Source organism: Miniopterus natalensis, chromosome 9 (assembly GCF_054644295.1).
Source record: "Miniopterus natalensis isolate mMinNat1 chromosome 9, mMinNat1.hap1, whole genome shotgun sequence".
NCBI lineage: Eukaryota > Metazoa > Chordata > Mammalia > Chiroptera > Miniopteridae > Miniopterus > Miniopterus natalensis.
The window spans coordinates 26348948-26364598 of NC_142089.1; the positions used below are offsets into that span (position 1 = coordinate 26348948).

The 15651-nt window shown below is 38.9% G+C and overlaps 1 protein-coding gene across 1 annotated transcript in view; it reads right to left on the reverse strand.

Annotated features, from left to right (window-relative positions):
* ZSWIM5 (zinc finger SWIM-type containing 5) overlaps nucleotides 1-15651 on the reverse strand; it is a 67232-nt gene that overhangs the window by 23659 nt on the left and 27922 nt on the right. The window contains exons 2-3 of the mRNA XM_016199255.2: nucleotides 4535-4891; nucleotides 623-771 (exon numbers count right to left, since the gene is read on the reverse strand). Coding sequence (XP_016054741.2) covers nucleotides 623-771; nucleotides 4535-4891 — 506 coding nt within the window. The remainder of the gene's footprint in view (nucleotides 1-622; nucleotides 772-4534; nucleotides 4892-15651) is intronic.

A 15651-nucleotide genomic window follows, 5' to 3' on the forward strand; every position in this document is an offset into this window, starting at 1 on the left:
ATATACTATATGATTCCATTCCTATTAAGGTCCAGAATAGGGAAATCTATAGATAAAAAATGAATTAGTGGTTACTTAGGGGTGGTGGAGAGGACATGCAGGATAGGGGAATGATAACTAAAAGTTATGGGGTTTCTTTTTAAGGTGATGAAAATGTTCTAAAGTTGACTGTGGTGATGGGTGCACATATCTGAATATACTAAAAACCACTGAATTATATACTTAAAAATGGGTGAATTTTATGGTATGTGAATTATACCTCACTAAATGTGTTACTTTAAAAAAGGAAAGAAAGCCTGCTGTGAGAACCCCCAGCAACAAAAATCTCTTCAAGGTCTCACTGGGCAATCTTAGGTTCAAATCTTTATTGCTAAAACCCCAGCAATGCTAACTCATTTAGAGAGTGGAGCAGAAGGAAGAGGACTACCAGGCTGAGATAGTAGGGCTCCCGGGATGTAACCTGTTCAGGTCTGCTCTGATCAACCTCTCCCATTAGTTTTCAAGCATTTGGTACAGCTAGAACAAGTGAATTGGCTCAATGCATGAAGCCAAAAGTGTGGTGAGCTCAGGTTACTTAAAAAAGTAAAAAAACAAAACAAAACAAACCCTTTTCATATCTTACCTTGGCAAACATTGAATTGAGCTGCTTTCCAGAGCCATAGTAACCACCCTGGGAGAGAAAGAGCTTCACTTGTTCTTTTACCTGTTCTTCATCCAAATGCCAACAGTTCTCATCATCAATGCTGGCCCCAGCTGTGGGGTCAGGAGCACCTATGAGGAATGGGAACAGTGAAATAATTCCTTGAGTTCATATGCTTCAAATTCAGCAGGAGAGGAAATTTGTAAGTATATTCAAAAACATTTGCAGATGACATAATATTATATATAAAAAACCCTAAAGAATTCACCAAAAATTAATAGAATTAAAAGAACTCAGTAGAGTAACAGGATACAAAATTAATATACAGAAGCCTGTTGAATTCCTATATACTAATAACAAACAATCAGAAAGAGACATTAAGAAAACAATCCCATTTACAATTACATCATAAAGAGTAAAATATCAAGGAATAAATTTAAGCAAGGAGTAAAAAACACCTGTACTCTGAAAACTATAGGACATTGAAGAAAGAAACTGAAAAGGATACAAATAAATGAAAGGATATACCATAGTCATGAACTGGAAAAATTAATGTTGCTAAAATAGCCATACTACCCCAAAGCAATCTACAGATTTAATGCAATTTCTATCAAAATACCAATGACATTCTTCTTAGAATTAGAATAATCCTAAGCTTTATATGGAACCACAAAAGACCACAAATAGCCAAAACAACCTTGAGAGAGAAGTACAAAGTTGGAGGTGTCATGCTCCCTGATTTCAAACTATACTCCAAAGTTACAATAATCAAAACAGTATGGTACTGGCACAAAAACAGGCACATAGAACAGACTAGAGAGCCCAGAAACAGACCCTTGCTTGTATGGTCAACTAATCTACAACAAAGGAGGTAAGAACATACAATGAAGAAATAACAGTTTCTACAACAAGTGGTGTTGGGAAAACTGGACTGATAGATGCAAAAAGCTCAGACTGGACAATTCTCTTACACCACACATAAAAATAAACTCAAAATGGATTAAAGACTTAAATGTAAGGCCTAAAACTATAAAACCACCTGAAGAAAACATAGGTAGTAAACTATTTGACATAAACCTGAGTAATATCTTTTGGATACATCCCCTAGAGCAGAGACGAAGAATGTCCGGCCCTCGGGCCATATACGGCCTGTGAAATCATTTGATCTGGCCCTGCCAAGGCCTCACCAAAGAGAAGGAGTTCCGGCCAACACATTAAGGGTGAGTTAATTAAGTGTTTGACCAAACATAGCAGGCTAATTTTTAAGTTGATAATTTTGTATGGCCATCGAATGATGCTATAAATATCCAAATGGCCCTTGGCAGAAAAAAGGTTCCCCACCCTTGCCCTAGAGCAAGGGAAACAAAAGCAAGAGTAAACAAGAGAGACACCATCAAACTACAAAACTTCTGCACAATGAAGGAAACCATCAACAAAACAAAAAGACTACCTACTGAGTGGGAGAATATATTCACAAATGATATATCTGATAGGGATTGGTATCCAAAATATATAAGAAACTCATACAACTCAATAGCAAAAAAACCAACAACAATCCAATCAAAAAATGCACAGAAGACATGAAAAGACATTTCTCCAAAGAAGACCTACAAATGACCAATAGACACATGAAAAGATGCTCAACATCACAAATCAAAACCACAATGATATGCTACCTCACACCAGCCAGAATGACTATTATAAAAAAGTCAACAAATAATGTGTTGGAAAGAATGTAGATAAAAGGGAACACTCATCCACTGTTTCTGGGCACTGCAAATTGGTGTAGCTGCTATGGAAAACAGTATGGAGATTCCTCAAAAAACTGAAAATAGATCTATCATTGGACTCACCAATTCTACTTCTGGGTATTTATCCAAAGAAAATGAAAACACTAATTTGAAAAGATATATGCGCTTCTATGTACAATGCAACATTATTTATAATAGCCAAGATATGGAAACAAGCTAGCTGTCTATCAATAGATGAATGGATAAAGAAGATGTGGTATAGCCCAGCAGGTGTTGTTCAGTGGCTGAGTGTTGACCTATGAACCAGGAGGTCACAGTTCAATTCCCAGTCAGGGCACATGCCTGGGGTTTCAGGCTTGATCCCTAGTAGGGGGTGTACAGGAGGCAGCTGATCAATGATTCTCTCTCATCACTGATGTTTCTATCCCTCTCTTCCTCTCTCTGAAATCAATAAAAACATGCAAGAGAGAAAAAAAGAAGGAAAAAAAAACAAGGAAGAGAGACTCTTTAAAAAAAAAAAAAAAGATGTGGAATATATACACAATGGAATATTATGCAGCAATAAAAAAGAATGAAATCTTGCCATTTGAGACAACATGAATGGACCTAGAGGGTATTATGCTAGGTGAAATAGGTCAGACAGAGAAGGACAAATACTCTATGGTTTCACTGATATGTGAAATCTAAAAACAAACTAACAAAATACAACAAAAACAAACTAACAGAAACAGAGACCAAAGGGATGGTTGTCAGAGGGGAGGGGATAGAGGGATAAATTTAAAAGGTGAAAGGGAATATAGTCAATAACATTGTGATAAGTTTGCATGGTGACTGATGATTCCTAGAATTAGTGGGGTAATCACACTGTAAAGTACAAAAAATGTCAAACCCCTATACTGTACATATAAAATTAATATAATCAAAATAATATTGTATACCAACTATATTTAAATATGTTTTTGTTGATTTTTTTTTTCTTTTGTGAGAGAGAGAGAGGAAGGGCGGGGGAGAAAGAAACATTAATGAGAGAGAATCACTGACTGGTTACCTCCTGCATGCCCCCTACTGGGGATCGAGCCCACAACATGGGCATGTACCCTGACCAGGAATCGAACTGGTGACCTCTTGGTGCACCGGATGATGCTCAATCCACTGAATCTCACCAGTCGGGCTATCAACTATACTTAAATAAAAAAATTTAAAAAATGAAAAATTTCCAAATGGGTATTCTGCTTTAATCTGGGCTTTTTCAATTGTGTGGTCCAGAATAAATGTAAGAGATCTAATGCTAGTTTCTTGTTCACTCAAATTTCAGTTGTATCCACTTCCAAGATCAACACATACCATCCTAATGCAAAAAAGCCTTGAAGGAAATACACAAACATGAAATAGTGACTTTAATTTTCTTAGGAGGGTGACATTTATGTTTTTCTTCTTTTTGTCTTTCTATGAGCTCAAATAAGCTTTAGAGTACAAGTATTCCCTGCTCAAAAGTCTTCAGTGGTGATTCAGATTCTGACTAAGTCCAGATGCTGTAGTTTGGCATTCAAGGGCCTTTATGCACAGGCCCTATCTTTCATTTCTAGTACTGTTTTCCCTGTACTTATGCTATGTTCCAGCTAGAAACTTAGTGTCCCCAGAAGTCAACATTTCCTTATGACTTTAGTTTTGCTTTTCCCTTTATTTCCCTCCCCCTCTTCTCAGCCTGTTCTATGACTAAAAACACTTCTCATTGTCAGTACTGCCTCAGCTCTAGAGTCAGGGCAACAATGAGAAATGGAAACCATAAAATAAGTACACAAAGAGGCTAACACTGGCCAAGGTTCATATACTGTTTAGTTCACTTGGCAGGAGGGACTCTTTTTTACCTCCTTTCTGAATTAGTCATATACCTCATTGCCACCTGTAAAAGTGTGTCCATCTTATGCTCATGTGCATATAAAAGAGTAACACTCTTCTGAGCACTTTATTACTTCTCTTAAAGACCTGTTACTTTTTTCTTACAATGAAATTTTCATTTTTCATATATTCCCAACTAAACTGATAAAGGTTAACCAATTATAACTTCAAAAATATCCCAACCTCTAAACATGCAATAAAGCAACAAAGTAGATTTTTAGCAACGAAAATATTGTATAATTACCATTCACTTGGTTGATTTCTGAGTTGGAGGACAGAATCTCATCTGCCAGTTTCTGTGCAGTAGGAAGAACTTCAGTGTGGTGTGCTGTGATTAAATATTGAATAAACTTTTGTAGCTGGTCCCTATTCATCTGGAAAAGGGTTTCTGAGATAGGAAGACGCAATTTTACTTGGTCTGGTTTACGGATCCTGTAGAGTGAGAGTGCTACCACATGAGCACAGTAGAATATGTCCTTGTTGCCACAGCCACATGTCACTGAAGTAATTTTGCATCGATCAAAACTGATTGCAACTTTGTAAGTCATTGCTGGTTCAGAAGTAGTAGCTGGCTCGGTCACTGTGCCACTGAGATGGAAGCCTAAGGAAACAAAGAAAGTGTGTTTAGAGATTCTGTAGTAAGAAACTTGAAGATTTTCATCTTGCGTTTTAATCAGTTCAGATACTATTTGCAGAGTATCTCCTATATATATAGTAGACCCTGCCAAAGATAGGTCAATGCAACATAGGTGTTGCTCTTCAGGAACACACAATCTAGAAAGAGTCTTTTCCCTGGAGTCCTCGTGAATAAGAAAACTTTTGTTTGTACATATATATGCACATTTTTCTAGGGAGGTAGTTTATAGCTTTCATCGCAAGTCTCAAAAAGGTTAATAAGGAAACCCAAATAAGTTAAAAACCTCTGTAGTAAATTTTGAGTTCTATCAACTGATCTCAAGGCTCGTCCCAGCACCTATTGGGCAGTGGGTTTGAGGAACAGAGATTGCAAGTGAAAGGTGCTTTCTCCCTCTATCCTGATGTTCAGAATGGCTTTACTTAGTCTCTGAACTGCAGCTAGGTAGCTGGCTAATTAGGGATGGTGTCTAACAGGATGTCTGATCATAGAGAACCTCATGCTGTATGGGCCTGAATAGCGTGTCCTCACGTTTGGCCTTCCCCTTCCCCTATGTGTGTGCACGCACACACACACAGTTTGTATTCCCTGGGAATGCCTCCTGCCATCACAGGGGGTTTATCTGTGGTTCACTGTCCCAAGAGAGCAGATGCAGAGGGCTGTGTCAGGACTTCCTCCAGAGCTATCCTCTCTCCCCACGCCAAAATGCCTTACGAGGTGCAGCTCTTCACTGGGCGACATCACTGCTTGAGAAACCATGGGTCACTGACTGGATATTGTGCAGAAGTGTCATATCTAGTATCACTTCCCCCTCTGGGTTTAATGTGCTTCATCCATTGTGCTCGTCGTTTCTATATAGTCACTTCCTGCCCAGATCCTACCTGTCCTTTAAAGTCCTGGGTAGACCGAGAAGCTCAGTGATTCCTGAATAAAAATCATAGCTTGGTGTTCTGAATCATATGGGAAGAAGGTGCACCTTCCCCCTTCTCTCCCTTGCTGGCATCAATTCTAAGAGGCTTAGAACTCTTTGTCTTTAGGGAGGCTGTCACTCTGGTCCATCTTGCTCATTAGATCCCTACCAGAGTGTGAGTTTATGAGTGGCAGCACTCAGTTTCCTTGATTTCCCCCCTGCTTCTGATTCACCTTTTATGGCACATGTCTCCTGTTAGAGTTCTCTTTATGTTCTGTGGAATCCCAGAACCTAGGGGAACCCAAGACTTTCCTAAGTCAGGCAGCCAGAGACTTTCACTCTGTTAACTCAGAAGTACTTCATCCATGTTCAGCAGGAAGCATTACAGAAATATGATCCGTATCTCCATTCCCTCAAGAATGAGGCTTAAAGCCCAGCTGGTGTGGCTCAGTGGTTGAGTCAACCCATGTACCAGTAGGTCACTGGTTAGATTCCCATCAGGGCATACGCCCAGGTTTTGGGCTCAATCCCCAGCATGCGGCATGCAGGAGGCAGCTGATGGATTCTGATGTTTCTTATGGACGTTTGTCTCTCTCTCCCTCTCCCTCTCTCTCTAAAACCAATAAAAATATAAAAAAGAGAAAAAAGAATGAGGAGTAAAAAATCTCAGGGAAGAATTGTTAGATAGGACAAGTCTCAAGATCTGGGTGGTTCTTACTAAGTACTATTCTTGCTAAATGTTAAAATGTAGCACAGTATTTTGCAGATGCAGCTGTAAACAGGATGACCTTGATAGGAGCCCAACCAGATAAATGTAGCCAAATGCAAAGAAGAAATCACCCTATAATTGACCAAATAGTATATATAAGCAATTGGCTAAGCCTTCCTTCAAGGAGACATAGCTTTGAATGTAAATTTCCTGTCTCCTTTACTTTCCACAAGTAAATAAAACTACCTAATGACAACTGTATCTCGTTCTGGAATAGAACACTCCAAGTGGTAAACCCCTTGAGTTCAGTAACACTATTATTGTCCCCATTTTTTTGTAGGTAAAAAATCTTGAGGCTTAAAAATTAACTTGCCTAAGTTTACATAGCCATTAAGTGGCAGAGCTAAGTTTTGAAACTTGGCAGTCTGACTTCACAGTCTAAGCTCCTAACAATCACATTTTCTTACCATTATAATGCTTCCAACACACCAACCTTATTTTCCTAACTTAGAAAATTAGAGTGATGCTTGTTATTGTTTCCTAAAAAATTTTTTTTAAAAGGACATTGCTAAATCGTACTAACTCAATTTTAATCTTTTGTTTACATAGTCAGATACTAAGATACTCAACTACCAAACTGATGGAAAAAAGGAATCCTAATAGGGACAAATGGCAGAGAATATGCAATATGTGGTCTCCTTGGTCAAATTCTTTCCCTTAGGGACCATCAGAAATTCAAAGAGCCAAAACACATAAAGATGTTAATCTTTCTCTTTTTAAAACAAGAAATCTTAAATCAAGGTTAAATCATTCACTCAACTAATAATTAAATGAAATCTACTATATGTTAGGTCCGAAGGATACATCCATGAAAAGACCAAATAATCTCCAACTTTATGGCATTTATATTCTAACTGGGAAAATAACTAAGTCCACAGGTAATGATTATTTCAAATTGTGATTAAGTCCTATGAAGAAGAAATACAGAATGACAGGATAGTATATAGTAGGAAAGGCCAGACATGTTTTAGGGCCAGGGGTGGTAAGGTACGAGTTGCTAGAGGAAATAACATTTTGAGAATTTTATAGAATAAATAAGAATTAAGTGAAAAGATGGGTAATGGCAAAATAGTGATAAAGTGGGCTGAAGGAGGGGCACTTATGCAGAGGTGCTAAGGCCAAGAGAAACAAGGAATGTTCAAAGAACAGAAAGACCAGCAACTAGAGAGCCAACAGAAAGGAGTCAAGTGGCATGCAATGAGGCTAGAGAGGCAAGCAGAAGCTGTGGCTTTGGGATTCATCCTAGCTTCTCCCTCTGCTTCATATTGAAGAGGTCAATAAATCTGTGGATTCTACCTCCTAAACATCTCTCCATTCTAGCTGCAACTTCCCTAACACTGTCTCAGATCAAGATCATAATAACCTTCTACCTGGATTAATGAATCTTCCTGCCTTCAAATCTTATTCCCTCTACCCACCTTCCATAATATGAGCAGAATAATCTTTCTAAAAGAAAAATAAAATCATCATTCCTACTAAATTGTGACCTATTCATTTTATATTCTTAGTACCTTATGGAGTCTGGCATAGAATAAACATTTAGAAAAATGTTTGCTGAACTAAATTGCTTAAAATCTTCCAAATGGTTTCTCACTGATTACAGGATAAAGTTGACTTCTATCTCTTCAGACTTGCTTCCCACCACTTCTCAACACACTAAACCACTTGCAGATTCTTGACTATGCTATGTTTTTTCAGACTCTATGTTTTTGCATATGAAGTTGCCACTCTTCTCATCTAATTCTCATAATTTTTTACTCAAATGATACCTACTCTTGAAAGTCTTCCCTGATCTCTGGAGAATTAAATGCTTCTTCCTGAGCTCTCTTGCTCTGTCTTTTTGTGTGTGTCAGTCATATCTTTCTTACAGCACTTGATATCAGTGTAATAACAGTTTTTATGTTTGTCTTTTCCATTTGGCTAGTGAACTACTTGAAAGCAGGGGCTATGTCCTTCTTCATTTCTATAGTCTGATCTCAGGCACACTGTAAGGGCATAATAAGTCTATTTATGGATGAATGAATAAGTGAACACTAAACTAAATCTTTATATATTCCTATCCACGATTCACAGAGAATTAAGCATATTTATAAAATTCTTGGTTTTGTGATTAAAATGAAATCAGCCAATAATTAAATAATTTTACTGGGATGGTGAATACAGTAACACAAGCTAATAATAGTGAAGCACCAAGATCATTTTCCATAAATCATATTTATGTCTGAAATGGACAGCAGTTATGCTTCTGCCAATTTTCAACTCATTTTTAAAAATATAAAATATGAGCTATTACTTGTTCTAAGTACTGTCTATACATTAACTAATTAAATCTTCACAACAATCCTATAAAATAGATTTATTATCTCCCTTTTTCAGATGAGGAAACAGGCTCAGAAAGGAAAAGGAACTTGTCTAAAATCCCACAGCCTGGACTTCTGGTCAAGATGGTGGCACAGGAAAATGTGGTGCTTGAATCTTCCCACAAACCACATCAAAATTACAGTTAAACTAGAGAACAGTCATTCAGAACTGCCTGAAATCTAGCTAAATGGAAGTTCTAAGATGAGGGATTTAAAGAGCCACATTGAGACTGATAGGAGGGGCAGAGATGCAGGACAGTGCTGGTCCCATACCCACATGTGACAGATAAAAACTGGGAGGGATAACTCAGCTGTGGAGGTCCCCTCTGAGGAGTGAGGGTTCCCAGCCCCATACCAGGCTCCCAGCCCCAGGGTTCCAGGGCCAGGAAGAGAAGTCCTCATAACTCCTGTCTGTAAAAACCAAGGTGGGTTGTGACTGAGTAAGATGGAGAGGCTGCTGGAGTCCCAGGGAGTTCCCCTTAAAGGGCCTGTACGTGGACTTACTAGGACTCATTCCCTCTGAGCTCCAGCGCTGGGGCAGCAGCTTGAAAGGAATCAGATACATATATGGAGGAACTGAACTGCATGGCATCAAGGCGAGAACTGGTGGGGTGGGGGACAACTTTCTGCCAAACAAAAGTGCTGGCAAAGGCCATTGTTCCTTCTCTGAGACCCCCCACCTCAACATAAGAGCCAGGAACTGGCACCATATCTAAGTATCCATCAACTTGGCTCACACTGTCCCTCCCACCCCAGGGCCTGACTCCCTGAGACCCTGTTCTACCCAACTTGTGGGCCCACCCAAGCTGTTGCCAGTGGCTTTTCTATACCAATGGTCTATCTTGCTCATGCTTCAGACTTTCCTAAAAATCTCTCAAACAAGCAACATCTGGCCTCAGCATGCCCTGTACCTCTTGCTAAGTGGCCCTAGGCCTGGCACTAGGAGCAGCCAGCTTTGGTTTGCAGCTTGGCCACTCCTGGACACCTCCAACCCCAGCACAAGTGGAAGCCATCTGCAGATCGCTTTGTACCTCATTCCAGGTGGCCCTGGGTAGAACACAGGTGGCAGCAGACCCTGATTTGCACCTTGGGTAGGCCCCAGAGCCAGCACACCCCATGGACAGCTTCAGACCTCATCGAAGCACCATCCAACCACCTCTACAAATAATACACTCAAAGGGGGACTCAGCAGGCACCAGAGCCCGTTGAAGTAAATTCTGCTCTATGGGGTGGGCCCCTGAATAGCTGATCCTCCTTGGTGGTCAGTGGCTGAAACCAGTCCTTGTAGCTGATAGACCTGGGGATAAATCCCTCCCATTGACGTTCTAACAGTAATCAAGGCTCAACTACAATGGAAGGGTGTACACAGCCCACACAAGGGCAGGGGGGTGGGGCCGAAGTGCCCAGCTTGGATGATTGGGGAGGCTATGCCACTGGACCCTACAGAACATCTACTAAAAAAGCCCAGAAGACAGAGCAGCTCTACTTAATACATAAAAACAAACACAGGGAGGCTGCAAAAATGAGACAAAGAAATATATCCCAAATGAAAGAACAGAACAAAACTCCAGAAAAAGAACTAAACAAAATGGAGACAAGCAATCTAACAGATGCAGAGTTCAAAACATAGGTTATAAGGATACTCAATGATCTCAGTGAGAACTTCAACAAAGAAAGAGGAAACATAAAAATGAAGTTAGAAAACATAAAAAGAACCAGTCAAAAACAAAGAATACAATAATTGAAATGAAGAATACATTACAGGGAATCAATAGTAGAGTATATGAAACAGAGAATCAAATCAGAGATTTGAAGATAAGGAAGCAAAAAACACCCAGTACGAACAGCAAAAAGAAAAAAGGGCCCGGCCGGGCGTGGCTCAGTGGTTAAGCGTTGACCTAGGATCCAGGCAATCAGGGTTCGATTCCCGGTCAGGGCACATGCTCGGGTTCCGGGCTGCAGCCGATCAATGACTCTCTCATCATTGATGTTTCTAGCTCTCTCTCTCCCTCTCCTTTCCTCTCGCTGAAATCAATAAAGATATATTAAAAAAAAAAGAAAAAAGGAATCCACAAAAAAATCAGTACAGTTTAAGGAGCCTGTGGGACAACTTCAAGCATACCAACATTCACATCATGGGGATACCAGAAAGAGAAGAGAGAGAACAAGGAGTAGAAAACTTATTATAAAAAATAATCATGGAAACCTTCCCTAACCTGGCAAAGGAAACAGACATTTACGTCCAGGAAGCACAGAGAGTCCCAAACAAGATGAACCCAAAGAGGCCTACATGAAGACACATCATAATTAAAACAGCAAAGGTTAAAGATAAACCGCTGAGCCACGCCCAGCCGGGCTACAGAGAACATTTTGATGGTTGCCAGATGGGAGGGGTGTTGGGGGAATGGTGAAAAGGTGAAGGAATTAAGAAGTACAAATTGGATGTTACAGAATAGTCACGTGATGTAAAGTACAGCATAAGGAACACAGTCAATAATATTCTAATAACTATATATGGTGTCAGTGTGAGACTTATCGGGATGATCATTTAGGAAGTTATAAAATGTCTGATCACTGGGGTGTACACCTGAAACTAATATAATATTTTATGTCAACTGTAATTGAAAAATGATTTAAAATAATAATAATAAAATAAAATCCCACAGTCTGTAAAAAGTTAGAATTGGGATATGAACACAAGTAGTCTGGCTCCAGAGCCTTCGTTCTTAACTATTGCAATATATTGAATATGACTATGCAGTTTAATTATGTATACAAAACTTTAGAAAAGTAATTAGCACACCGGCCGGTGTGGCTCAGCGGTTGAGCATTGACCTATGAACTTGGAGGTTGAAGTTCGATTCCTGGTCAGGGCACATGCCTGGGATGAGGGCTCAGTCACCAGTCGGGGTTGTGCAGGAGGCAGACGTTCGATGATTCTCTCTCATCATTAATATTTCTATCTCTCTCTCCTTCTTCCTTCCTCTTTCTAAAATCAATAAAAACATATTTTTAAAAAAATTATTAAGGAACTCAAAAACATTTTAAAAAGTAACTAGCAAGTGCAATTCTATAAAACTGCACTAATGACAAGTCTGTAAACTCTGATGTTTGCCTAGTTTCCTGGGCAATTGTTCAAGGCAACTGAACCTGACTGCTTTGTGTTGCTCTCACAGTTGGAATGAAGATGGGCTCATGAACTCATCTGTACAAGACAATGTCTCAGCACAGTGAGTGAATCATCTGCTGAAGGGTTCTAAAGGAAAGCACTTCTCAGTACAGCCCTCTGACACTATTCAGTCTTTTGTGTTTCTGAGTGCAAGAAAGGCTCTCCTAAAGCTTGGACAATTAAAACCACTTTGCTCATTGCTCTTTTGATTCACCAGACCCATGAGCAGGTGCTAATGCATGAAAATGAATGTAATTTCAGCCAAAGGCAGGGGAAGGAAAGCTCTGGTTTATAGAAAGAATTATTTCTCTCATAGTCAGTTTAAGAGTGTGTGTACACACTATATATAAGCTAGGCAACTCCTTTGAATGAGTATGCTTTCCTCTTGAATACATTTGGTTTTGATGATACTGCATCATGTAAATTAGACTTTCTCACTTAATTCCTGTCTCCTGGAAGGCGGTAACAGTATAGCAGCAGTAACTCTTTCTCCTTTCTGTCACCTAGCAAAAGGGTAGCCACACAAAGGTGTAACAGTGAGAGTGACATCCTTAAAATAACTAATTTCCTCTCCAGAAATCCTTATTCAAAAGCTGGATAACTACTCCTAGACAAGAGCATTGAAGTAGCTCTGTGGACTCATACTCTGATATAAAGAACTTCGGAATCAGCCCTATCCAGTTTTGCTCAGGGGTTACAGCGTCAGTCTGTGGACTGAAGGGTCTCAGGTTCGATTCCAGTCAAGGGCACATACCTTGGTTGCAGGCCCGGTCGGGGCTTGTGCAGGAGGCAACCAATTGATGCGTCTCTCTCATATCACATTGATGCTTCCCTCTCTTTCTCTCTCTCTCCTCCTCCTCCTCCTCCTTTCACTCTCTCTGAAAATCAATGGAGAAAATATCCTTGGGTAAGGATTAAAAACAAACAAACTCAGGAATCAGGGTGCTTGAATTCTAATTCCAGTATCCCTCAATTCCTCTTTGCCTCAGTTTCTTAATTGTGCAAAAAGACATAATAATACTTATATGCCTATCAGACTCATGTGAAAGTAATTCGTAAAGAACACATTTCCCAGAGATATCATTCAATAACAATCCAAACTGGCCAGGGCCAGCACCTACATAAGTTCACGAGAAGCAGATGGTGCCCACAACACTGAGTGTGCGTGAGAGAGACTACAGTGAGGAACAGTATTGTTATTTGGGAATACAAATGATGCTGCCCCATTTCCCTGGGAGCTACTTGGTTTGTTTTTATTAGAGAGGTCACCCTAAGCTTCTCGGAGCAGCTGAGTAAGCTGGAGGGCCCTTCTTGTGGCCATCTGCTCCCCTCCCAGACTCCTCTAGCAAATCAAGAGGTTTTCCTTTTATTAACCTCTGGCCCTTCTCAAGCATCAGCTTCTGCAAGCAATGGTCTCCACTCTCCATCTGTGCCAGCAACCAGTTAAAGAACAATGAGGCTTCCCTAGCCCATGCATTCACTTAGAGAGATGCCCTTGCATTACCTAGTTTTCTAGTATTCTTTAACTTGGATCTCTATAAGGGAAGTAGGAATATAGTTTAAAAGACTGAGTTATTTTTCTTTTGTTATTTTAGAAACACTTTATGTAGAAAAAATAAAATGGGAAGAATTTGTCTTGAAAATTCATTTTAAAACCTAACATGCATAAAACAAGCACTTTAAAAATAGCATTTCATCCCCCCACCAATTACTCTGTGGACCATTAGGACTTAGAGAACAAGTTCTCTTATATATTGATGGATAACCAATCTATTCTAGAACTGCAGATCAGATACCTGCGCTTCAGTTTACCAATTTGAACATAGATTGGGGGGAAAATACCACATTCTTTAGGCAGTTTTCTGCATAAACAATGTGCACATATACAAGGTACACATGATGTCAAAATGAATGTTATAAGCTAGTAATTACCATATGGGTTATTGATTTGAACAGAGAAAGGGCAACATATAATGGTAAAATGATTTCAGAAATTACCCTATTCCATTCCGTAGCCTACATCAGTAGGGGAAAAGACACTCTAATTTTAAGAAGAGCCTAACCTCAAATGATCTAAAAAAGAATGCCTATGCATAAATGTCCTATGAATTGTAATCAGATTATTTTTTTGCTATTCTTTTTAATTAATTTTTTTTCAATTACCATTTACATTCATTATTATTTTGTATTAGTTTCAGATGTCCAGCATAGTGGTTAGACAATCATATACTTTACAAAGTGTTCCCTCTGATATTTCCAGTACCCAACTGGCACCATACATAATTATTACAATATTATTGACTATATTTCCCATGTTGTAATCAAATTCCTATAGTAATCAAAAGACTAATTTTCAGGTGATCTTAATCCTCATCTTTCCTAAATTCCATGGCATTTTATTTCTAACACAGTCTTTTTAATATGGAGATAAATACATATCCCACATAACATTCTTTATTTAAAGGTTTCATATGTTAGTAAGAATGAACAGCATTTACATTTACAGCATTTTGGTTAAGGCCTCATATTACCCTCCAACTTTATTCTTTTGTTTGATCTTGCAATTTGACCTGTGTAGGGCAACAAGAATGTCAAAATAAATTCAATTAGGACAATGCTTTTCATTTTGTTTAAAAACTGCAGCAAAATCATTTTTCCACATTCTACAGTAACCTGATTCCATACGAACACCAATCAAATAGAAGACATTCTCATTAAGCCTTCACTCAGGATTCTAAATGCATTCACATTATTCACTGGATCCGAGGAGCAGTTCTTCATAGGAAAAAGCTCTAGCATCAGCAACTCTTCTGAATCAAATTACATTCTTACTGTACAGTTCCATCAATTGGACAGCATCTCCTTATGCCCACTGTTCTTATATGGCTTTTAACTTCTTTGCAGCTCTAACCCCAAAGGCAGGGAACAAAATTGTTAAAGGAAATGTTCCTCCTCATTTATACTTCTTTGTAAGGACTCCATGAACAACTTTAGAATGTCTAAATCATGAATTACGCATTTATGGGTTCTCATGCTCTGTGTAGTAAGATTTATTTTTCTCTCCTTTAAATTGAGTTTAAATTTGTTTATAAAAGTCATGATCTATCTTACTTTTCTGAGTGTGTGTGTGTTTAATGAAGAATAGGTGTTGCCCTAGCCGATTTGGCTCAGTGGTTAGAGTGTCAGCCCGCAGACTGAAGAGTTTGATTCTGGCCAGGGCACATACCTCGGTTGCAGGCTTTTCTTTTCATTTTCTTTTATTTCTTTCCAGTGTCTTTCAGAGAAGGTTTTAATTGAAGGAAGTCTACCTTATCAGTTTTTTTCTTTCACAGATTGTGCTTTTGATTTTATACCTAAAAACTCATTGCCAATCTCAAGGTCACCTAGATTTTCTCATATGTAACTTCTAGAAGTTTTAAATACAAATACAAATAATAAAATGGCAATAACTACGTACCTATCAATAATCACTTGAAATGCAAATAGATTAAATGCTCCAATCAAAAGACATTGGGTAGC